Source organism: Marmota flaviventris, chromosome 6 (assembly GCF_047511675.1).
Source record: "Marmota flaviventris isolate mMarFla1 chromosome 6, mMarFla1.hap1, whole genome shotgun sequence".
Classification (NCBI taxonomy): domain Eukaryota; kingdom Metazoa; phylum Chordata; class Mammalia; order Rodentia; family Sciuridae; genus Marmota; species Marmota flaviventris.
In genome coordinates, this window is record NC_092503.1 from 21,828,881 (window position 1) to 21,854,626 (window position 25,746).

A 25,746-nucleotide genomic window follows, 5' to 3' on the forward strand; every position below is an offset into this window, starting at 1 on the left:
TTCTACTTCACATAATTCTCACAAAATATTAATTTTGAGTGACATTCATTTCAGTCTCAGGAAGTGGCTTCCATACCTAACACTTCTCTTCATTATCAGCATGGCAGGTATCATGCATGTCATAGATATCTGTAACCAACACAGCAGATTCACTCTGTAGTCTTAGAGTGCCATGCCGGCAGCTGGCATGTCCACCTCCTTATGTACAGACTAGCCAAGTAAGATGCTAACCTGAACCTTATTGACCAGAAAGAACAGAATGTACTGATTTGAAGTAAAGAATAAGAAAACAAAAACATCTCTCCACCATTCCTGGAACTATGATCTGTCATCTTTTTAGAACACCAAGGCCTGCTGGTTTAACTAGCATAAATCTGTCAGCAACTTTTTATTAGGTTGATAAGGAAAACACTTCCTTTGAAGTCTGGCCAATCAGTGAATGACACTGACACCCGTATGGACCAGGGAGAAAGCACAGATGAATTTGAAATTTAACAGTTTGGTGAGATGGGACAACTGGACTTAACAACAAACCAACAAAATCACTACTTGCATGAATAAACTAAATTCCTTTCAATTTTAAGTCTACTTTATCTTTATGTTCCAGAAGTGTTATCATTGAAAGTCTTAATTTCTTATAGCCAGTGCTCATAAACTCAACTGGAGTTCTTCCATGGAGCAAGTAAAGCCCCAGGAATACTATGCTTCAGATTTGAAGAAAGCAAAATAATAAATTTCCAATAGATCATTAACAGAGGCTTTTAAAGCTTTTTTAAAAGACTAATGTATGTGCAAATAAAGTGGTTGTGGACTTCCAGAGAAGATGGTGTCAAGCTACCTAGTCTGTTTAATAAAGCCATCAAAAGCCCTTTTATTCCCTTTGTCTTTGGACAATTTGGGTCAAAAACAGAGGAAGAGAAGTTCACTCTCATCAATTTCTAGGAATACTCAAAATGTCTACAGAATGCAAATGAGGTTTTGACAAGTTTCGGCTGTTCAATGCAGAGGTAGACCTTATAGAACAGAAAATAGTCTGTTTCCTGAGAATTCCTTTCTGTGCCATAGGGAATCATCTAGTCTCTCCCAGTAAAACCTCTCCTTGTGGGGATGTTCAGCTCAAGGTTTGTCTAAGTCTGCAGTGTGGGGGCTCTTGCATGTAATTCCATTGGTATCGAGATGTAATCAACCCACACCGAGGAATTTGTGAAGGTTCTGGGGGTACACGATAGACCTGCATGTCACAGATATCTGTAACCAACACAGCAGATTCACTCTAGAAACCAAGGCCTCTAAAGAAGACTTCAGGGGAATAGTATCATTGCCTCTAACACATTTTGAAATTGTATTTGCACAGATCAATCACAAAGCAGAGACTGCAATAATCAGTTTTCTGGGGACCATTCCTGGGTTTCTCTTAGAAATGTCTAAAACCTACAACATTGGGTCTACTGATGCCACCTACTAAGTCCCACTCTTGGAGAGGGAGTGCCAGCTCGAGGGAGCCATGCGGGTTTTGGCGTTCCTCCATGCAGAGCTCTTCACAGGGCCCAGTTAAAACCAGGTGAGAAAGATGTTCCAATATCTCATTTTTTTTTTTAAGATCCTAAAGAAAAAATCTTAGAAAAAGGAGAATATTTTCAGACATCCTAATGCTTGAAGAGTCCACCTTTTCTGATTACCTTTAATTGATCCTCTTTAATAATAAAAAAACAAACAATGCCATATGAAATGGAAGCATCCACCTGAGGATATTACCCTATTTCTTGCCCCCTAATTATCATTTCTCTCTTCTTTATATTTCAGACTTCCTCTTTGTGGACCACTGGTTTTAGGTCACTATTTGGAGACTGAGACCTGCTTCTTGACATTGAGCTAAAGGAAATAATACGGGTTTTTCTCTTTATTTTACCTTTCTTATCTTCTGCCTTTTCCTCCCGAGGTGGTGATTTCTCAGATACAGAGCCATTACCTTCTTCAGACTTCCCTACATTCTCCTCTCGGGTAGATTCCTCTCCGATGGGTATCATGTGCCCGTTTGAATTTTCAAAGTTAACTGTTACATCTCCATCTAAAATGGGAAAGAAACACCTAGATGTCTAACTTGATGGCTTTCTTAAAATCCAGCTTCCCAGTTACCAGGATAGTAGGATCTGAGTTCGTGTTTCTATCCCTGGAGCCGAATCACCATTTCATTAAATAATTTATCTACAATGAAAGAGCTAGAAAATCCTTAGTCTTGAGAGAAAGCAGCTGAGGAGGGAAAATTCATGTGCCATTTCAAGGCAGTGGGACTGATTATCCTAATTGCACAATACCCCAGGGCAGTAGAGTTCCTGTGTTCTTGTGCTTAGGTTTTGTTGAAGTCAATATTTATGTGTTTTTCTTTGTCATCCAGAAACTGAATGGTGAAAGGAATGATCTGAAAAATGAAATAAACATTTTAACATGCACCAAAAACACAAGGTGTATGCAAATACACAAATAACATGAAATGTAATTACACATACAAACAATTAGAGGTGGAACAGGAAAGTTTCCAAGCACCACTGTCTGCAGAATGTATTACATATGCGGTGTATTAACTTCACACAGTAATGTATCTGCCACTCTGTTTTTTCAGGGGGACAATGGTAGCACAGCTAAGTTTATTTTCATTGTCTTATTTAAGGAAAGATTAAAATGTACTCAGGTGATTGCTATATAGAATTACCCAAAAGTCCATAAGGTAGCCTAATAATAACTAGAAAACATTAGTCGAAAAAACATACATTGGAAAAAAAAATTACAGAGGAATTTTCTAAAATCATAGCTTATAATAAAACATCCAATGTATTATCTAAATCATAAATAACTAATTTTAATCTTGGACTTCGATAATTCCTGAGCTTTTCTAAAGTAAAAGGGATCTTGTAGAAACTTCTAATTAGTGATGCTTGAAAGATTACCCTTACTCCATCTATGGAAAAATGGCACTATCATTGTAAAATAAAAATCAGTGAATTAAAGTTTGATACAGTAAGTTGAAGAAATGCGTGATTAGAGGTGGTTTTATGCAGTTGTTTATTAATTTTATTTTAACAGTCATTATAAAACAGAAAACATTTCGCAAGTTTTCTTTGCTTTGATTCAACAATAAAATTCATTGGCCTTCTTAACAACAACAACAAAAAGGCATGACCAGTAAAAAATAAATATCGTGGAATTATGTCATGCTCAAAATGAAAAGCAACTGTTTTTTAGTCAAGTAAACTACTAAGAACCTATAATCTGATTTCTGCAATAAAACTAAAATAGACAATCATTAAAGGAAATGCCACTGCCAGTAAATCCTATTTCAATAAAATTAAGGTAAGCAATTAGCTATAAAAGAAGAGGGTGGGTTACAATATGCCCAGATAAAATTAAAATGATGTAAGAATAGACAATTTTAGCCAGGGGCAGTGGAACATGCCTGTATTCCCAGGGGATCTGGAGGCTGAGGCTGAAGGATGGCAGGTTCAAAGCCAGTCTCAGCAACTTAGTGAGGCTCTAAGTAACTTAGTGAGACTCTGTCTTAAAATAAAATATAAAAAGGGCTGGGGATAGACAATTCCAATGAGATATAAAATATAAAAATAAAAAATTTAAAAACCAAATTTAAAATAACATAAAAACAAAAATAAAAATATATATTATATAATATATAAAAATATAAAAAAAATACTAAAGGGGTTGGGGATAGACAATTTCAAGTACAATATAAAACCACTTCTTTGTATAAAAATCTTCAGATTAGGCTGCAATTGTGGCTTAGTGATAGAGCACTTGCCTAGCGTGTGTGAGGCACTGGGTTCCATCCTCAGCACCACATAAATTAAATAAATAAGTAAAAAAGCATCTATTTACACCTAAAAAAAATCTAAAAATTAAAAAAATCTTCGGATTTAAAAAAAATTTAAAAAAGCAAATAAATTTATGTGTATATTACTTGACTTTAGTTGGTAATAAATAGACATTAGAATCACGTTAATGACAATTTTAAGCAATTATATGAATACTCTTCAATAGGTTAAATAACTGATTATTGAAAAAATTTAGAACAAAAAAAGCTAGAGAGAAAATTAGTTTTGTCATATGAAGAAATTGGATTATCACATAATGAAAATAGTCAACAACATGGGAAGATACTTACTTTGAGGCATAAAATAAAACTAGTGCATATAAAAATAACTTTAAAAAAAAGAGACATGGTTGCAATAAATATGGAATTGAAGACTAAAACAGAAAAGAACTGAAGATACTAATCTATTAGTTCGCAGACTGAAAAGCTTTTCTAGTGCTGTGTCTTACAAAAGTCGTTTCAGCATTAAAATAAAATGAAATCCTTGACATGGAGCCTGTCTCTTAGCTAAGCCAAGGAAGGGGCTGGGCGATGCTGAGGCAAGCAGAGGTTGAGAAGCCGGGGTTTTCATATGCAAAGGAGCCAGAACTCAGAAATATCACTGAGCTTCAAGCAAAAAGAAACATAAAGCATAAACAGAAACCAACAGTTCTATAAGAGCATAAGAGTGTTTGAAGAGGTTTACCGCTTTCTGGTAAACAGAGGCATAGCAGGTAGAGTTAAAGGAGGTACAGGAGAAGGGAATCATGTATGACCAAAGGTAGGTGGCTCATCACCAGGGGGAAGCCACACCAGCAGAGAGGAAAGGAGGATGGCAAAAGTGCCCTCTAGGGAAAAGATGGAAGGAAAGAACCAGAATTAGGGACTAAACCTGGACTAGACCACACACAGGCTTCTCAGGAGAGGAGATTAACTGTTGAACTTTCAGAGTGAAGTTATAACTTGGTGTAAAGTAAGACAATCTAAAGGGAATAATAATAATAGCTGAGAGTGAGGTATGGGACAGGATGGGACGGGTCACACCCAGGGCAGCTGGAGGGACTTGAAAAGTCTAGCTGGCCGGTGTAATAAAAGGCATAATTGACAGGCACTGTCAAGAGCTATGGGAAGGTCAAGAAGATCAAGGCCAAGAATGAATCTTCACTGGCTGATTCGAGGAGGCTGTCACCAGAAACGCAGCTTCTAGTCTCTCAGACTGAAATTCTCAAGATAATTGTTTTTTAGGAAAATGACAGAAAACTCTTTTCTCCAGCCTTTGACTGAAAGGGGGAAGAGCTCTATTTCCGATGGGCACCCCTGGGAACTTTCAAATATTAGATAATTTTTATAGTTCTATACAGGGACCAAGCAAAAGATGGGAAACAAAATTCAGTAAGTTTCTTATGTTTAGGTTAAAAATTGTCTCGTTCATTAATATTTAAAAACTTCTAATATTCAGCAATATACACATGTGAAAAAAGGTCGATAGAGTCAGATTTCTGGGAAATAAGTGCATGTTAATCCAAGAACTTTTAACTTGTGCTGCAAATCGTTTAACAGATTAGGCAGAATAAAACCAAGAGTACTAAGCATTTCTTTAAATTGACCATTGCTACTCGATTGCAGAAAAAGCAAAATCTTTTCTTCCTACAACTTTTAATTGGAAAAAAAAATTAAAGTCATAAATTTCACTTTTTTCCCTTTTTAAAAAATATTTTCAAATAAAAAATACCAAATTCATAGTCAATTTGTAACTCTGATGGTCAGTCTGCAGCTCTCGGTGGCCACTGAATTTCTCTACTGGCTGCAGAGGGGCTGGACATGACATGAATTTTGATATTGTGTGTCTACCTTCAAATTAAAAAGGCTAAGGATGTGCATTTTTTAAAAAATTATTATTTTTAAAAGTCCCAGACAGGAAATAAATAGCTTCAAGGTAACAGAAAATTGGGGAAGACATAAAGTTCATTTATAGAGTGAGAAAAGTTTGACAGGTCAGAAATTGAAATAAAATATCCAAATTGTGAGGGCTTAGTAAAAATGGAGCTATTCACTCCTGATTCCCCACCACCACCACTTTTTTTTTCTTTTTTTAAGAGGAGGAGTAAAACAGTAAAGCATTTCCCAGCTCCATTTTGGAATTATTCGGATGTTGGAAAAAACATGTCATTTATATTTGTATAGCAAATGCTAAAAAATGTTAAGTTCTTTGCAAAGGAACATTTATCAGGAAAAAAGAGAAATACTATTATTTTGATTCCAAATAAATATCATGTTATTTGTTCCCATAAAAGTTCATTGATAATACTCTACCTCTCCAAGAGAAGGGGGAGGTAAGAAATAATTCAACAAAGTTGCAGCAAATGTCTTCCAGTTTTACTAGTAGTAGGAACAAAGAGAGTCACTCAGTATGAATTATTTGGGGAAATAACCAATGCTGGTGTCTTCTCTTATAGAGTCAAACTCAGTTTCTATCTAATCCTTAACTTTTTTTTTTTTTTTAGCATGATTCCTCTTTGGGAGGATAGAGGAAAAACAGAAAGAAGGTTAAAAGAAAAGGGGAAAAAAACCCAAAAACTGGAAATAGCATTGTTAGCGACAAGGTGAGAGGCAACTAGAAATGAAAAGAGAACAATACTAAAGAAATTACTTGAAAGAAAGGATAAAGCAGGTGAATTTGCCCATTCATGCCTTATTGATTGCACATTTCAACATAACACAAAGAGTAAAAAACAAGAGGCATGTTTGCTATCTCTTCTTTTATTGATAGTCCTAAGAAACAAATAAGGCATGAAGAAGCTAAAACTGCATTAACTCAAGCAATCGAGTTTAACTTGAGAGAAAGTCTCAAGTTCAAGAACAGAGAAGAGAAGGAGTCATACAAGCATTGTACTTTTATCTGCATCCCGAACCACTGATGCACCTGGGCCGAGTTTTGGGTTCAGAGTGACCTGCAGTGAAGTATTCACTAAAAAAGTCACTGGATTTCTTTTCTATACTACCTCAGATTCTCTGCTGCCCACAAAGGCATTCCAAATCAGAGCAGACTCTTGCAGCATTACTTGCTGCTTTATCCGACACAGAGCATGATCATTTTAAATTTCAAGAGACTATGAAAGAAGGACCAGAGGATGAAGGGTCAGTTATTTTAAAGGTATGGTTAATGTCCTCACCTTGATCAGGCAACTCCTTAAGCACGCCCCTTCTTATCAGCTCCTCTCTACTTTGTCTTGTGGATATCTTCCTCTCTAATACTTTTGAAAAGAATAAGCACAAGTAAGAATCAAGTCATTGCTTAAAATAATTATGAACATCATTCCAAGTAGAATTGAATACACTCATTCTGTTCCCATGAGGGCTTCAACCCCAGCCCCGCAAAAGGTATGACTGGAGCTGAACCAACTCAGGACAAAGACAAATGACTCCACATCATGATCTTTAGCCCAGCCACCATCCCTGGTCTTTCAAATGGTAATCTGTGGCTAAGGATCCAGACACAATATTCCATACCAACTACAGAGATAGAGGCCACTTCGTGCTTCGAAATTGCTTCTTTTAGTTATGAGTCGTTTCAACACATGTGCTTTTATGGATATATAGTTATGAAGAGGATACCTATGTTTGCTTTTAAAAACAACAAACCACAAACTCCCAGTAGACATTCAGGTAACTCATCAGAACCGCAGTGAGAAGGGAAGACATTTCTAGAGTTTTCTCTCATACCATCTATGAGAGAAAGCGACTTGCACTTTTGTAACTCTTTGCACTCCTATATTCACAAATTCCAGGGGCTTCTGGTATGACTAACCCAAGTCTTAGGAAGGTAGAGAAGGGTGTTAAGAATTGGCAGCTTTCATAGGCACATGGGGGGACACCGTCATAACACCAAGTCTTCCATCTTTTGGAAGGGATCTGTATTCCTGGCACAACTTCAGAGTGGAGCTCAAGGGCACGGGGGCAGGACATCCATAGTGCTCACCTTGTATGTGCATAATTTTGGTTTCTGTACCCTACAATGTCTATGGAACCATCAGCTCCCTATCCTGGTTTCAGGGACAAAGTCACATTACCTACCAATCCTGAGTCAACTTCCCCCTGAAGTGTGTTCTGAAAAACTCTATTCCCTCCAGATGCTTTGTTCAAAAAAGTACCTTGTCACAGCAGAAAAGGGCAAGGTAAGGGACACTTTGAGGAGAAAGAAAGGTATGTTGGGAGAGACTGGGCAGCCCAGGAAGCCTTAAAATCTGACTTCTATAAGATTCCCATTCCTGGTTTTATAATCTGCAAATCCCAGAACTACTCTGGACAACACAATTTCAGCTGAACCAAAGGCAAACTAAAGTCCATTACCCTCAGACTTGCCTTGACAAACACAAAAAGAGCATGTGATACACTAAAAACATGTTTTCTCCTGTGCTCCAGGTGGCCTGAAGCAAGGACACTGATGGGAGAGAGGGGAGGGCAGACATGCCCTGAGCAGTAAGCTTAGTATCAAGTACATGAAAGTCTCCCTAAGTGTTTACTAATGGCATGAGCCCCAGAATAGCAACACTTAGTCTCTCTTGAAGAAATTGGATTTGTTCCCCTTTCTGATAGCCAGCAGTTGTGTGTTTCTTTTTTATCCTCGTTTCTAGAAAGTTCTGATAGAACTTGAGATTTACCCCTGGTTCCACATGCCAATTCATGTTTTCTCCTTCCCTGCTCTCTGACTTCATTTATATGTATAGTGTCTATGCTCCTTATTGTAAGTCCTGTCAAACATATTCTGGATAGAATCAAAAGAATGACAATGAGCACATTATTTTCGAGGAGACATACATGAAAGCTTCCCTTCTCTTCCTTTAGGTTACTCACCCACCCGGTTCCCTACCCTCTCTTCCAGAAGCAACTAACCACAGCTCACTCAAAGGTTGATGATTTCAAAGGACAAAGTTAATAGGGCAGGAGGCGAGGGATTCTTCCACTGGCTTTCTTTCTGATACAAAGAGTGCTGCTGTTGAAATGCAGTTTCAATTTGCTCAGACTCTTGTCTAAAAGGAGAGAACACTTATCAGTGCAGGAAGCCACACTACAGCACCCACAATGACAGGTGGAGCATTGCTGAGATTTTGCAGGTAGTTTAGAAGAACCCCAGACACTGCAGCCTTCCAAAAATTGCCCACGCCCATTCAGGCTCGCCTGGGATCTGAGGGCGGCACGATTCTAGAGACCTCTTGCAACAGGTGTCTCAGCCCCCATTCCTGGGATGGGCCAGAACCTCCCGGCTGTTCTGCCCTAAACTTGTGGCTGGGGGTGGCAACTGCAGCAGCATGTGCTGCTGGTCCCAGGGTCGGTCACATTCTGGCAACCCTAACACACTGCCAAATCCAAATGCAGCCACTCTTGCTGTCTTTCTTATCTTCATCCACCCTCTGCTCAGGAAAGTCAGTAAAGTCGCCTAAAACACAGTGCAGTTATCAGAAGTTCTGGATGCTAGTCCCAGAACTTCTGCAACAAGCTGGGTGACCTTGGGCAGTCACTTCAATTTCCAGGGCCTCTAATTCATGATCTGTAAAACGAGGGACAAGAGTCAATGACCACTAAGGACAAATCGTCCAGCTTAGATGTCATGTGAGCTTGTATCATGAATGAAGGCCATTCTGTAATCTCTGCTATGGGCACCATAGAAAACTTTCATTCTTACACCAAAAACTCACCTCATAGCCTGGAACGTATTTTGTTTACATTTCTGCCTTTCTGTTATGGATCCCAGAGGATTTTTTAGTTTGAATTTTGGGTTTTCTCTTGCTTTAATTCTAACTTAATCTTTGCTTTATAAAAAAAAAAAAAGAAAGAAAGAAAAAGAAAATCCTCCCTTTTTTTCTATATAAATCCTGGAGCTTTGAGGCTGCAGCGTTGGTTGGCTTTCTGCCAGCAATCAAAAGCAACAGCTTTGTTCTTCTGCTCTACCTCCTATAAACAGGCCCTGATAGGAAAATGCCATTGGCTATTTGTTTGGTCTCTGGCTGAAAGCATTTTTAACACATAATGCAGATAACTGTGTACAGGGCCAATGAGAACAAACTGGAGCCCACTGAGCCTGGAAGGTATGTTGTTGGGCACAAAATTCCAACCCCTGCTCTCCCTGAAGTACAAGTATCTCATTCTTCACCTTTTAAAATATTTGCCCTGTGTTTATATAGTGTCTGTGTGTTTGCAGAGCACATTCACTGGGCACTTTGACGGGTTCTACATTGGAACAAATCTGGGAGGTCATTCTAGTTCAACGTGCCTCAGAAGACAGGGGTATCTCAGGAACGTTTCTGACGTGTGCTCACCTGCTCTCAAATCTTCAGGGGCAGGATGCTGACTTTCCCTCAATGTCCAGTTCAGTTATGGATCACCCTCATTTTTAGGGAGTTGTTCCTCATGAGATATCTAAATCTCAATTCTCTGTAACTTCTGCACATTAATCAAACACAGGTTTTTGGTAGCTCTAGACTATTTAGAAGTTGTTTGTGGTCCTAGGAATTGCAGCAGCTGCTGTTTGACTTTGAAGCTCATTCCAATCTGCACAGCTACCTTAATAATATGAGTGGGGGTCCCCTCAGCTGTAGCATAAACAAAATATTGCCAGGGATGAGAGTTGAGGGCTGCAGGTCACTAGATGTAGTAGCAGTCTCTCTCCAGGAAAAGGACCGTCACTTGTTGAGTAAATAAATGGCTCAGAGTTACTCTCTTCTCTCCTAATTGAAAAAGCATGAGCGATTCTTATATTGGGATCAAGCAGAATCATGGTTTCTGATTCTTATTCTGCACTGGATGAATTAATGCTTTGACATTTCAATCCTGATTACGACAACGCTAATTTGGATTCTCTCTGAAAGTGAAGGAAGCATGATCCCCATGTTCCTGACTTCAAGCTTACACTCCAGTTTTTCAAGTGTTGGAAAAGGATCAATCTTCCCCAAACTCCCAGCCGCTGTCCACCTCAGTTTGAACAGCATCTCAACTCCTCAGCATGGGTCACTAAGGCAGCCTCCCGAGGATATCCCTTCTCCCACCTGCCTGTCTCCCAACCACCCCTTCCTGGCTATTTCCCTCTAGTTCCTCCAGTCCCTGCTGTCCCCTCTTTCCCCAGGCATGTCTCTTCATGGTGGCCTCTGTCTTTACCAAGAGACTATTTCCCCAGCTTGACTCACTCCATCATGGCCTTCAAGTTCTGCTCAAAGGTCCCCTTATTAGAAACCTTTCAAGGTATACCTGAATTGCTACCTCCCCTTCTCATCTTTATCCATCTTATTTCCTTGCAAAATGTGTCATCCTCTGACACGTATAAGTATAATCTCAGAGAACCAAAACTCTGCTTACTGCTGTGTCTCCAGTAGTGACTCGTACGCAGGTTACTGGCACCCCGAATATACGTGTATCTGTTAAATAAGTGAATAAAAGAAAATAGGCTAGGAACTATAACGGTCTCACTTTCTGTCCCTTCCCAACCTCCCGTTTCGGAGTTAGCAAGGGTGGCTTGTGGAAAACTTTAAGGAACAAGAGCTTTCTGTCTTCTCCCTCCTTTGCTCTTTGGCTGAGAAGGTCTAAGGGAAAATTCTGGGCTTTCTGTCCTATGGATCTTCTGAAAAAAGGCTCTGTATGCACTGAAGAAGGGAGCCCATAGTGTGCACAGGACAGACACCAGCGGCTAGCAGGGTGTAGCACACGACTGGCTGGGCGCTTCATAAATTAGAAGTGATTTATGATGTCCTGGGCATGAAGTGGTAGCCGTGGAGCCTGCATTCAGGGAAAAAAAAAAAAAAGGCCAGGGCATATGCCACTGGCTCTGTTCAGTGGATACTTGGCCTGGATTTCATATTACTCTGGAAGTATCTGTGGGAGTAAATCTTGTAGTCAACAAGTCACTTGTGTTTTCATTTGGCGAGGAAAGAGAGTCCTAATTCTCAATTCCAACACCATTTAATGACTGAACAAAATAGAAGAGCAAATAGAGACTATTAAATAAGCGTGCCTTGTTATCTTCTTGGTTCTGAGTAGTGAATGGCCTTACTGTAAAAGTGTGACAGAAACACAGAAAACCACTTGTCCTGGGTTGAAAGTGCTCTATAAGAGCTGGCTTGGCTTTACTCCTCTTCAATAGCAGTTACAGAAAATAGAACGTCAGAAAATGGTCTGCTTTCTAAAAGACTCTTCACGGAGGCTAGGTGGCTAGTCGTTTAAAGAAATAACCACCCCAGCGCCACCCAACAGCCACATTGAAAAAGCCTTCCAAAACATCTCAAGAATGTAAAGCAGAGAAATAAAGCCAACACCCCCACCTGAAAACACACAGAGGTCTGGCCATTTTCTTGTTTATCTGATCATGCCATTCCCCTGCTCAAAAATGCTCAGATTAAAGCAGAGCTGAACTCTTCGGAGCAGCAACCAGCTTTATATCTGGCCCTGCTAACCCATCTTCTCCTCAATCTTCTTGTACCTTTTTTTTTTTTTTTTTTAATACGTCCAATGTTAAAGTCAAACTTTACTTCTTATCATTTCCTAAACATCTGTGGCAACTCCTCAGCTCTGTTCCTTCATTTACGTTTAATGTTCCTTGCATTCGACTGTTTCCCTCTCTCTCTCTCTCTCTCTCTCTCTCTCTCTCTCTCTCTCTCTCTCTCTCTCTTTTAGGTGAAATCCTCCCTAGAATTTAAAAACTCTTCAAATAGCGCCCCCTGTTGGGCGATCTCACTGTCTTGCACCTTCCATGTAATTTCTCTGTGCCTCAGCTTTTTCATCTGCAAAATAGGATCATGGCTGCTACCTTACTGGTTCTTATGGAGAGCAAATAACTTAAACCAGATAAAGTGCACAGACCATTACCTAGAATTTAGAAAGCATCCAACAAATATCGGCTCTTACTGTTATTTCTCTTATAGCATGTGCCACTTGTACATTGTTTATTGCTAAATTCATGTGCACATAGTTGTATATTCTAGTAGAGGCCCTCGGAGGGATGTCTTGTTGTTGTTTTTGTTTGTTTGTTTTGTTTTGTTTTTTACTCATAATTAACAAAAATAATCATATTGCACAGAGCAGACATTGGGTAATCTAAATGTCTTGTGGGGGCAGGGAAGAAGGCATGCACAGCATCTTTTCCCACTTCTTTTAGAAACAGATGCCTGATTTTTCTCTTTTGGGAAACCATTTTTCCATTCTAGCCTCTAGGCTTGAGGGCTCCCAGATTTTTTTCCAGTAAGAGATGGTATCAGCCTGGTACAGTGATTGGTTCAGAGAGGGAAACATGCCCAAGTCCCACCAATGAAATCCAAGCCCAAGAAATTTGCTGGAGCAATAGGAATGCAAGGCTTTCTCCTCCTTCTGGAGCTGTTAAAACTTGCTGAACATGAGCCTAGATTTGTAGTGACCACCTTACCTGCACAAGAGGAGATCTTAAGTTGTAAACAACAACAATAACAAACAAACAAAAAGCCAACATATTAGAACATAGACTCAGCAGATAGAAAAACACAGATTCCTAATAAATAGCTTTTAATATCGGAATCCAGTAGTGCCTGAACCCTGGGCTGAACCCTATGCCTGAACCCTATAACCGTGGGCTTTTATGTTCCATGAACCAATACATTCTGTTTGCTTAAGCCTTTTAGGATTCATCAACAATAAAGAGCCCTGACTAATCAAAAAGGTGTCAACTAAAGTTTTTAAATTGAATTTTCTTCTAGCAGAGACCAAAGATCCTCTAGGTCTGCAGGGTAGAAATATGAAAGGAGAAGTAAATAAACCCTCTTTTTTGCACCCCCCCCCCCCCGCCTTGAGTTTGAAACTTGGTTAGGCCTAAAGAAAGAGGAAGATGTCCCTTCTCTTGGGACATTAGTGTCACAACTTCCCCCCAGAAACCTAAGAGTAATCATTTCTATATTTTGTCCTTAGAGAGCATTTTTATAATTATTGTCTCGTTGGGCCCCGCCCCAGTATACCTAAAATATAGGATAATCGATTATTTTTATTACTCCCATGCAAATAAGGATATTGAAACTTGGAGAGGCTAAATACCCTTTTAGTCATAGCTAGAATCTGGTTGAACTTAATTGTGTCTAACTAAAAGCCTACCCACTCTGCCTTCTCCAATCTGCATTGATAATTAAAAAGATTTCAACTTTCCCATGAAAGGTACAATGTTTTCTAATTTTTCTTTAAGACTTCAGATGGAAGAACAATCTTTCCAAGTTCATTTTATTAATTTATGTAATGGTATCAGAAATAGAACCCAGGGCTTTGCACATGCTAGGCAAGCGCTCTACCTCTGAGCTACATCCCCAGCCCTTAGATGGTTGTGTGTTCTCACAGTTCAAATCATAAAGGGCTAAAGTTATAATTCTTACTCTCATTCTGCCCTTCACCAATTCAAATAAACCTCCTCCAACTCTACAAGCAATTAACAACTTTTATTGGGTATCGTGTCTCCTTCTAGATTTCCTGGGGGAAAGATATTCATTATCAGATATTCATTTTGTCCTTTTTGCATAAAAGATGTTTTACAAACATTCAGCATCATGCTTTTTCATGGAACAAATGTATGTAATAGTTTTAAAATTTCAGGAGGCAAGATTGACAGGAGAGGTTCAGGCAGGAGGAGAGATGAGGTGACTGCCTTTGACCTGTGCAAATAGCAGAAGCCAAAAATCACTTCTTCTGCAGGAGGCAAGCAGGGAATGGCTACGGCAGATCAACCTGAGGGGACCTGGGATTTGTTATCAAGGGATAAAAGTTCAGGACTTGAACAATGAACAAGTGCTCAATTCCAGATGGTTCAGGAAGTACAAGTAATCTCAGGAGAGTAATCAGAGGCCTGGGCCTCTGTGCTTCAGGGAACACACCCACCCAGTCCTTCCTCCTACCACTCTGACTCTTTCCAACTCGTGGGAAACACAAATGCCCAAAACAGGTGCTTTTGTATTTATCCAGTTCAATGAAAAGATGGTACGTTTCCATTTCTTGGTACTTTATAATACGAGGATACACCCAAGACCTGATGAGACCACAGAAGGAAAGGACGTTTGAAATGAGGATAGTGATAATTATCCCTAGAATATAACAGCATCCTAATCTCCCACCAGAAGAACAGGCTAGAGGAATGACTCAAATGTGAATCCTAGCTGTTCATGGTGACGAGGGTTTTCATACTTGATCATGAATGATATCCATTAGAAGAGAAGCTTCAGGCTCAAATATTCTTACGCATTTCAGAGAGTCCACAGTTCTGATCAAGATGGGATATCTCCTTTCACTTAAGATCAGGCAGTCAGGGAAAAAAAAAAAAAAGATCTGGCAGTCGGTGACAAGAAAGATTAGACACAAAAGAGATCGTGGTGACACTAAACTATCCAGATCAGGACATTCCCACTCATTTAAATATCAAATTTTACTACCTGAGTTTAGGGTGTCTGAAATTCTTCATATCATAGGCCATTTGTTTTATATGGGGAGTGTACAATCTTAACAGCTTCTTTTTATTTAGTTAATCTACGAACAGCACACATTATAAAATCATCAACTCAGACTAATAGGTGGGGGCAACCCAATATAAGTTAGTAAGAAGATTTGAGAACCAATTTCCTAAAACCCACATTGATCACTTTTAAGATATATACACTTTGTAAGATATATACATATCTTACCAGACTAGATACCAGGGTGATTAAACATTTTGTTTTCTTGAGCATTTTACACATTTCTCTCTTATCCCTACTATCTTGCCTACACAATGGAATGACAATATTTGTAAAGAACAATTTTCCTCTGGCAAAACTGGTCTGGACCTAGATTAAAGCAGGAGGGGTAAACTATCCCTGATTCCTCTTTGGTCTTGCAGTGTTAGGACAAAGGGAAACTTGACTGAAAACTTTTATTTTCCAAGATTACACACAAAAAAAATAGGGTTTGGGTAAATATGCCTTTTCATTGTGGTTGAAACTATAACGATTAAAGTTTGAGAGCAAAGGTCATTTTCAACTTCGACAAATACTCTCTCTTTCCATAACCTCCCTTCCCACTGTTTCAAATTCTGATTATGCAGGTAATATCAGGGTCTCACCATTTTTTAAATTTTTAAAAATTTGTTCTAATTAGTTATACATGACAGTAAAATGCACTCTGACACATCATACATAAATGTAATATAACTGCTCGTTCTTCTGGTTGTACACGATGTAGAATCACACTTGTTGTGCAATCAAGGTACACATAGGGTAATAATGTCCGATTCATTCTACCATCCTTCCTACCCCTTGCCCCCTCCCCTCCTTTCACTCACCTCTACCTAATCCAAAGTACATCTATTCTTCCCTAGTGCCCCCCTCCCATTGTGAATTAGCATCCACATATCAGAGAAAACACGGCCTTCGCATTTTTTGGATTTGCTTATTTGCTTAGCATGATATGCTTCAGCTCCGTCCATTTACTGGCAAATGCCATAATTTCATTTTTTAAGGTTGAGTAATATTCCATTGTGTATATATACCACATTTTCTTTATCTATACATCTGTTGAAGGACACCTAGGTCGGTTCCATAGTTTAGCTATTACAAGTTGAGCTGCTATAAACATTGATGTGGCTCTACCACTGTAGTATGCTGATTTTAAATCCTTTGGGTATAAACTCAGGAGTGGGATAGTAAAACTGAAAGACCAGAAAATAGAACATGGATCAGAAGGTATATATTCCTCGTAAAATATGATATAAAACAGTATATTTTACGTAAAGTATATTTTATATTATAAAATGGATTTCTATTTAATATACACACATGTGCATTATATGTAATTCTTAAGAGTCAGAACATGTCCTGTGAAGAAGTAATTCTACATAGGAGTTTTTGTATATATTATATATAATATTCACATAGAGGTATGGAATAAATGTTATTTTTATAAAAAAATGTGTTTTATATTTAACAGACTTCTACATAGCAGAATACTTCTATACAGGACATATTCTCACCTCTAAGAGCACCTCTGTGTTCAAAACAGATGCTGCATTTTATTAGCAGGTAATCCAGATGGGCTCCTAAACCTCTCTGAGTCTTAGTTTCTACATATAAGAACAAAGGGGGGCTGTGTTGTAGCTCAGTGGCAGAGCGCTCGCCTGGCATGTGTGAGGCACTGGGTTCAATCCTTAGCACCACATAAAAATAAATAAACAAAATAAAGATATTATGTCCATCTACAACTAAATATATATATTTTTTAAAAAGAAGAAGAACAGAGGCACTATGACCATAATATGATAGATATCAGGGTGATTAAACGTTTTATCATACGCTTGACATAAAATATAGACAAATATATTAGCCTTTTCTCATCCTATTTTCCATTTTCTCCGTATACCTTTGTATAGACCTTTGCTAACATCCAACTGGCAGTTTTACTCTGCTGTTCCTATCCACCTAAAAGCAGCGTGGTACAGAGATTAAGAATGAAATCTTGAGCCAGGCCAAAAAGGTTCAAATATGGATTATGCTAATCATAAACTCTGGATTTTAGGGCAAATTGTTTGACCTTTATGTGCCCCACTACTCATTCATTAGTAAAACTTGGCTTGTAATTGTAACATATTCACAGAGTAACTGGGAAGATTGCAAGCATTTAAAACAGCATCGGACACAGAAAAAAGGTAACTAGAATGAGTTATTGTGATTAATACCTACCTTTCATCTTCCAACATTAAGTTTAATCCTAAGTAAAATTTCAAATGAATAATAAATAAAAGGGTTTTTTTGGCTTTCGATTTTTCAGAAAAGTACTCTATATCATAATGCTGCACATTTAGTAAATTGCATAAATTATGTGGGTAGATATCAGGGTGATATCTACCCAAAGGGAACATTTTTTAAATCTCAGGGTGATAATTCATTTGATTTTTTTTTTAACTATGAGAAGAATTGAAAAACTCAGCAGAAAGAAAGAAGTACATAATGTGAGCAATACAGCAATGCCTGATTAAAAATCAATGACTAGCCAGACATGGTGGAGCACACCTGTAATCCCGGCAGCTCAGGAAGCTGAGGCAGGAGGATTGTGAGTTCAAAGCCAGCCTCAGCAGTAGCGAGGTACTAAGCAACTCAGTGAGACCCTGTCTCTAAATAATATACAAAATAGGGCTAGAGATGTGGCTCAGTGATTGAGTGCCCCTGAGTTCAATCCCTGGTTCAATACCCCCCGCCCCCAAAAAATCAATGATTAAACTTTAGATGGCATCCTGGTTGTTTTCATCTAAGGTTTCCTTTAAAAACAAACTATAGGAGTTAGGAGAAGGAAAAACTGAGAGGTTGTTGTTGCTGTTTTGGGTGGTCCTGGGAATTAAACCCAGGGCCTCAAGTGCTAGGTAAATGTTCCACTGCTGAGCCACAATCCCAGCTGAAGAATTGCTATAATGGTAGTTTAGTTTTTGCAAGATGAAAAGTTTGTTAGGTCTGTTAACAGCACTGTGAATATACTTAACATTAGTGATCTATAGAATTAAAAATGATTAAGCTGGTAAATTTTATGTTATGTACTTTTCCTACCATTTAGAAAAATTAAATTATGAAACTTTTTTATACTACATAAATGCTGAGATAAAAAAATTAATGAAAAGGAATTTTAACCACGCTGATGCATGACGAATTTCCTAACTTTTCCAGTATTCAGTCTTTTTTCCAACCATATTTCTTACTCTCTTCTATTTCTCAGGTAGCCTCTTAAATCCTATGTATTAAGAGTTAACAAGTAAACATTTACACTTTAAAATAAAAGAAATTTCATGAGTTCGAGTTTTAAGACCTAGAGTCTGGATTCTGGAAGTGGCTTAAGAAAACTTGGGACAAAATGTGTTCTAAGTCTAGATGAGTAAATGACTTCCACCTACCGCAAAAGAAAGAGGAATTAAGATGGCGCTTGTATTCCAAGTGAGAAACAGGTCAGGAAAATACGCAAGCCAGAAAACAGTCACTTTCCAGGATTTAGCTCCTGTGATAACGACCGGATTCATCACAGGATGAAAAAAACAAATCTGAACCACAACGGGAAATAATATGCAAAGGAAATAAAATAATGGGCTTTCCTGACGTGAGTTCTCTGACCCAGGCCAGAAGGAGTTCTGTGGTACCCTTAGACAGGTTTAAAATGGCACCATTCCAAAGGAAAATGAAATTAGGAAATTATTCACCCAAATAAGGGATATAAACAATCAGATCCTCTCTTGAAGCAAAGCAAGCTCATTTGTGTCAACCCGATGGAAGCCTCATTTTATTAAAAGATTGATGGGAACATTGCTCCTTTCCTCCACATCCCTCTTAAGACTCAAATGTGACAAAGAAATATTAAACAGGAAAGCAAAGCTAACAATAATACATTTCAATCGAGTGAACATGACTTTTAAAAATGTCATTTAGAATCAGAAATCAGTTCATTTGAGACCGTTTCTGTACACTGCTTCTTTGAGTTCCCCGGCCCTAGAAGAACTAACTCCTTCTGGAAAAGTCTGGGCCCTTGAGATTCTAGTCAGATCTATGGAGCCACAGATTTAAACCCCAAGCTGAGCTTGGATTAAACAGGCAATAGCCCATTCTCCCAAATGTACAGGAAGCAAGGGAATCTTCTCAACTCCATTTAGAAACAAGAGTCTATGGTTCATATTAATCTGTAGAAGGTGGGTCCTGATGGTTTGGCCCTTTTATTGTGCAGCTGGCTATTTTAAACTTGTGGTGGAAAGTTACTATATGTATGAAACCACTGATTTCCATTCTGACAAAAGCACCAAAACCTAGCTCTAGTGTGATATTACTCTTTCTCATAAATGGGCTTCACCATTATTAGAATAGACCTGCGATAAATAATAAATGCTTCAGAAATAAAAGGTGGAGCTATAATGATTCTTTCACCCACATATGTATATAAAGATTGAGTCAAGAAAAAAAATATTCTATTGGGAGAAAAAAACTAAAGAGGAACATTTAGTCTCCTATATATGTCAAGCATGTTAGACATAAAGAGGAAATCTATTCTGACACCATACTGTACTATTAGGAAAACAGGGTAAGAATTTCAAAAAAGTATATGTGATAAACTTATGTTATCATCGTTGTTCACAGAATTTCTAACACTCATTTGGCTGGATTAGGTTTAGTTATAAAATACACAGGTACACTAAAACACAACCCCATCTGCCTCCTTTTTTTGGTCAATGATGCCCTCACGCTGACCTTCATGTTGTCATACACGGTAACTTTAGTCACTTAAGTTCATAATCTGTTCATCAGGGAATAGGTCTTTATCCCATCCATTACCCTGGTGAAATACTCATTTTGTCTATTATGGCTTTCTCAGGCTTCTGAAGGCTCTTTTAGGTAACTCTCAGTGATATGACACTAAAGAAGACTTGATAAAAGGTATATACCCATTCTAGCACTTTCCAATTATGAAGAGTCACTGGCAAACACTCCATAGATGAGATGGGATAAGGCCCATCAAGAGCCTTTCACTAATTCATTTGTTTCACAAACATTTACTGAATACTCAACATAAGCCAAGCTCAATTCTACTTACTTCAAGATCTTTCCAGAGATTACAAAGAAAATCCCAGAGAATTTATAATCTCCTGGAAGCAGGGCCAGAGGATAAATGTTTGAAAAAATGATTTACAAATGCTAGAAGGTAAAATGTGCTTATGGAAAATAAAAAAGTAAGGAGGAAAGAGAAGAATCCTGAGTACAGGAGAAACAACTGCATATCCATCAGGATGGCCATAATAAAAAAGACCAATGATAACAAATGTGGCTCAGACTGTGGAGCAACCGGAATGCCCATACACTGCTGGTGGGAATATAAAATGGTGCAGCCACTTTGGGAAACCATTTGGCAGTCTCAAAATGCTAGATATTGAATTACCATATAGCTCAGCAATTCCATTTCTGGGAATTCACCAAGAAAAGTGAAAACATAATGCCACACTAAAACATACACAAATGCTGTTATTATTCATAATAGCCAAAAGCAGAAACAGCCCAAAGTCCATCCACTTATGAATGGATAAATGAAATGTGGTATAACTATACAATGAAATATAGTCAGCAGTGGAATGAAGTAAAGTACTGATACATCTTGCAAGATAGATTAACTTTGAAAACATTGTGCTAAGTGAACTCAGTCATAAAAAAAACCCCTACTCTTACATAAGGAATCCTACTCTTAACACATTTTCCCTTGGTAAATGAAAACTTTGGCTTACACAAAGTATATATATTCCAATAAATAAATACACATGTTCACATGTGTATATATATGTACATATATATACATGTATATATTCCAATAAATTCCTGTAATGAATAAAAATAATAATACCACAATCCAGTGGAGTCTACCACAGGAATGCAAAATTGGTTCAATATTCAAAAATCTATCAATGTATCCATATATAATAATAGTCTAAAGAAGAAAACTTACATGATCAATTGATGCTGAAAAAGCATTTAATAAATTCAACAACTATTCATATGTAATAAATACTCTAAAAACAAACATCAAACAACAACAACAACAACAAAAAAAAAGCCCACCAAGAACAAAACTGACAAAGTGCTCTTACAAAACACATTCAGCAGGCATCATGCTTAATGCATGCTTTCGCCCTAAGGGTGGGAAGAAGGCAAGGATGTCCTCTTTCACTGCTCCTATTCACTATTAGAGTAGACACCCCAGCTACTGCAAGGAAAGAAATAAAAGTCATACAGATTAGAAAGGGAGAGATAAACCTTTCCCAGTCACAGATGACATAAAGATGATATCATTATTTTTAATAAAAGAAAGTCCCCAGCAACCTTCACTAGAACTACTAAAACTAACAAGTCAGTTTGGTAAGAAGGTATACATTTATATTTCTATAAGCTAGAAATGATTAAGTAGAGATGAACATTTATAAATATTTAAAAATAGTTATAATTCACAATAGCTAAAAAAAGGAAACAATTACTTAAGTGTAAACTTAATACTGTTTTCTCAAAACTTCAAAATGCTGATGAAAGAAGTAGAAAAACTAATTAAATAGAGAAGCAAACCAGTTCATAGATTAGAAGTTTCAACACAGAAAAGATATCAAGTGCACCCAAACTGCAGGATAGATTTAATGAAATTCCAACAAAAATCCTAGCAGAAACTTTTTGAGAAAATAAAGTCAATTTCAAAATTTAAATGAAAAGACAAAGAAACTAGGTAAGTTCAAACAATTTAAAATGAAGAATGAAGTTTAGGCATCACAGAATCCAATTTGCAGACTTTTAATGTTACAGTAATCAAAAACGTACGATATTATGAAGGAACAGATACATAGATGAAGAGAACAGTGAGCCCAGAAATAGACCACACACATGTGGCCAATTAATTTGCAACAAAGGCACAAAAGCAATTCAATATGGAAAAGATAACCTTTCCAACCAACACTGCTGAACCTCACACAAGACACCAAAAACACAATATAAAAAGGAAAAAAAATGATAAATTGTACCTCATCAAAATGAAGACCTCATGTTCTATAAAAGACATTGTAAATGAATAAAAAGATAAGTCTGGCAGGAAACCTCTCCAGATAACATAATCTAAAATGAGCAATGTACTTAGAAAATATCATCTTAAAAGTCAGTGTTAAGAAAACAAACTATCTGGGCTTGGGTGTAGTTCAGTATGATCTCTTGCCTAGCATGTACAAGGCCATGGGCTTGACCCCCCAACACCACAAAAAACAATCCCCCTAAAAATAAAACAAACAGACCCCCCTCTGGCAGAGGGACACAAACTTCCCTTAAAAATTAACCAAAAGACTTGAATTGACCTTTACCAAAAAGGATATATGAAAGAAGAATTATGCTGATTTTTCAAAATGTTGCAAAGAATTTAATAGAAAAAGAATAATCTTTTCAAAAAATGGGATTAAAAAAAATGAACCTTGACTTAAACCTCAAACCTTACATAAAAAATATCCCAAAATTGATCATAGATCTAAATGTAAAGCATAAAACTATAAAAGCTTTAAAGAAAACATAGGAGAAAAAATTTTTTATGACTTGGAATTAAGCAAAGAGATCTGAGATGCTATACCAAAAGCAAGAGCAATATTAAAAAATTGATCAACCAGACCATCAAAATTAAATATCTTGCCTGAAAAATCTATTGATTTTTTTAAGAGAATGAAAAGACAAGGTATGGACTAGAAGAAAATATTTACAAATCTCATAGTCTAATTAAAAAATAAGCAAAAGACCCAAACAGAAACTTTACTAACCAGGAATGGTAGACAAGTACCTGGACGTACATGAAAACAAGTTCAACATCATTAGCCGTTAAGGAAATCCCAATTTCAACCATGGCAAAATATGACTTCATCCCTATCAGAAGGCCTAACAAAACTGTCAGTATGCAGAACCTGTGTATGCAGGTTCACAGGGGTCCTATTCACCACATTCAAAAGGTGGACACTATGCACATGTCCATTGACAAATGAATGGATGGACAAAATGTGGTATATCATGCAGCCTCCAAAAGAGAAGAAATCCTGTCACATGCTACAACATATGCTAAGCGAATAAGCTAGTCACAAAAGGACAACTGCTGCATGACTCCACTTCTGTAAGGGAAATAGGCAAACTCATATAGGTATAGAAAGTGGAATAGTGGTGCAGGACATGTTATTTTTTATTATGGTAAAAAGGCACACACCTATAGTCCCATCTACTCAGGAGGCTGAGACAAGAAGATCATGTGAGCCCATGAGTTTGAGACCAACCCCGGGCAACTTAACAAGACTCTGACTCAAACAAAAGAGAGAGAGATTTTTAAAAAAAGGAAGTTGAAGGGTGTTTAGCAGGGGACGAAAGGAAGTTATTTACTAGGTATAGACTTTCAGTTCTGCAAAATGAAAACCGTGTGCAGATCTGTTTTCTCAACAGTATAAACCACTTAACACAGCTGAGCTGCACGTTTAAAAATGTTTAAGATGGTGAATTTTTATCATATGTGCTTTTTACCATAATAAAAAATAACAATGACAACAGCAAGTGCTGACAATGACATGGAATGACAAGAACTTCTCTACATTGCTGGAATATAAAACTCTGGAAAGCATTTGACAATTGCTTATAAACACATTTAACAGAAAACCCAAGAATCCTACTCTTACATATTTTCCCTCGGTAAATAAAAACTTTGGCTTACACAAAAACCTGTATAGGAATGTGCATATCAACTTTCTTCGTAATTAACCCAAATTGGAAAAAAACAATATGTCCTCCACTGGGTGAATGGATAACCAAACTATGGTGCAGGTCTATACTATGGAGCACTACTTATCCTTAAAAAGGAATAGTGAACAAATGTGGCAACATGGTTGGCCACAAACTTCTCAAAGCTGCTGTGCTGATTGAAAGATGCCAGCCTCAAAAGATTTTAGACTGAAGGATTCCATTTGATATTCATTTTTTTAAAATATGTTTTTGTTGTTGGTGGACACAATACTTTTATTTAGTTATTTTTATATGGTGCTGAGGATTGAACCCATCACCTCACATGCACTAGGCAAGCACTCTACCACTGAGCCACAACCCCAACCCCCACATGTGACATTCTTGAAATGACAAGACTAAAGTGAAGAACAGATCAGTGATGCCATCTGTTAGTGACAAAGGAAGGGGTGCCAAGAGCAGTTGACTATAAAAGGATTGTACCAGGGACATTTTGGGAGTGATGGAACTGTAACATAGTCTGACTGCAGTAGTAGTTATACAAACCTACACATGCTAAAGTTCTTAGAACTTTACACATGCACTCCCCCACCCCCACCCCCCAAAAAAACCAAACAAATGATAAATGATGGAGAATGACATCTTTTGAGAAGGTCATGATTACAATAGCAGTGACTGAAAGTGGTCCACCAAAAAATAAAAAAAATAAAATTAAAAAATACCAACATATGAGGGATTCTAGCACTCTAGGAGGCTGGCTTTTTGACTTTTGGTTTAATGACTTCTCAGAATCTGGCTCCTGGATTTAACGTCAAGAAAGGAAGCAATGCCAGGCATAGTGGCATAGGCCTGTAATCCCAGTGGCTCAGGAGGCTGAGGCAGGAGGATTGCAAGTTCAAAGCCAGCCTCAGGAACTTAGAGAGGTCCTAAAGCAACTCAGCAAGACCCTGTCTCTAAATAAAAAAAGGGCCAGGGATGTGGCTCACTGGTTAAGCACCACTGGGTTTAATCCCTGGTTAAAAAAAAGAGAGAGAGAGAGAGAAGGAAAGCCATTATAAAATGTTTATATTGTAAGGCTCAATCCCTTTTTTGATTTTCTATACCTCTTCGGGTAGAAATATAATATAGAGTAATATTATATGATTTGGTGTTGCCTAGCAAATGTCAAGATTAACAATCACAAGGTTCATGACTGTGAGGCATTTTCATTGTTAAATTAAATTATTATAAATTAAAATTTATAAGGACAAGAATCACTGTATGTTAACATCCTTATTGATAGGAGGAAGTGCATGCTATCTCTAACCTGTGCAATTACTTAATAGGATTTATCAAAGGGCTTTCCCTCCCTCCTTCCCATTTTTGCTTAACTGTTGCCTTCCCAATAAAGCCTCCCTGACCTCCCTATTCTAAACTATAACCTCCCTCCTAGATTGCCTATTCTAATTTCTTGCTGTATTTTCCTCTTGTCACTTTCTAATATTCTACCTAATCTGTTTGGATTTGCTTTCTGACTCATGCCTACTAGAATGTAACCTCCACAAGAGAAGGAAGCTGAGTCTCTTTTGTTACTGGAGTCTTTAACAGTGTCCCTAGAGTCCTTAATAGTGACTGGCATAATTGGAT

General features: G+C 37.7%; 1 protein-coding gene across 5 annotated transcripts in view; it reads right to left on the reverse strand.

Annotated features, from left to right (window-relative positions):
* The window catches only part of Phactr2 (phosphatase and actin regulator 2), a 135,267-nt gene that overhangs the window by 60,164 nt on the left and 49,357 nt on the right, over positions 1 to 25,746 (reverse strand). For all 5 annotated transcript variants that reach the window (XM_027938540.2, XM_071612959.1, XM_071612956.1 and 2 more), the window contains 2 exons: positions 7,033 to 7,113; positions 1,910 to 2,068 (listed from right to left, as the gene is read on the reverse strand). In XM_027938540.2, coding sequence (XP_027794341.2) covers positions 1,910 to 2,068; positions 7,033 to 7,113 — 240 coding nt within the window. The remainder of the gene's footprint in view (positions 1 to 1,909; positions 2,069 to 7,032; positions 7,114 to 25,746) is intronic.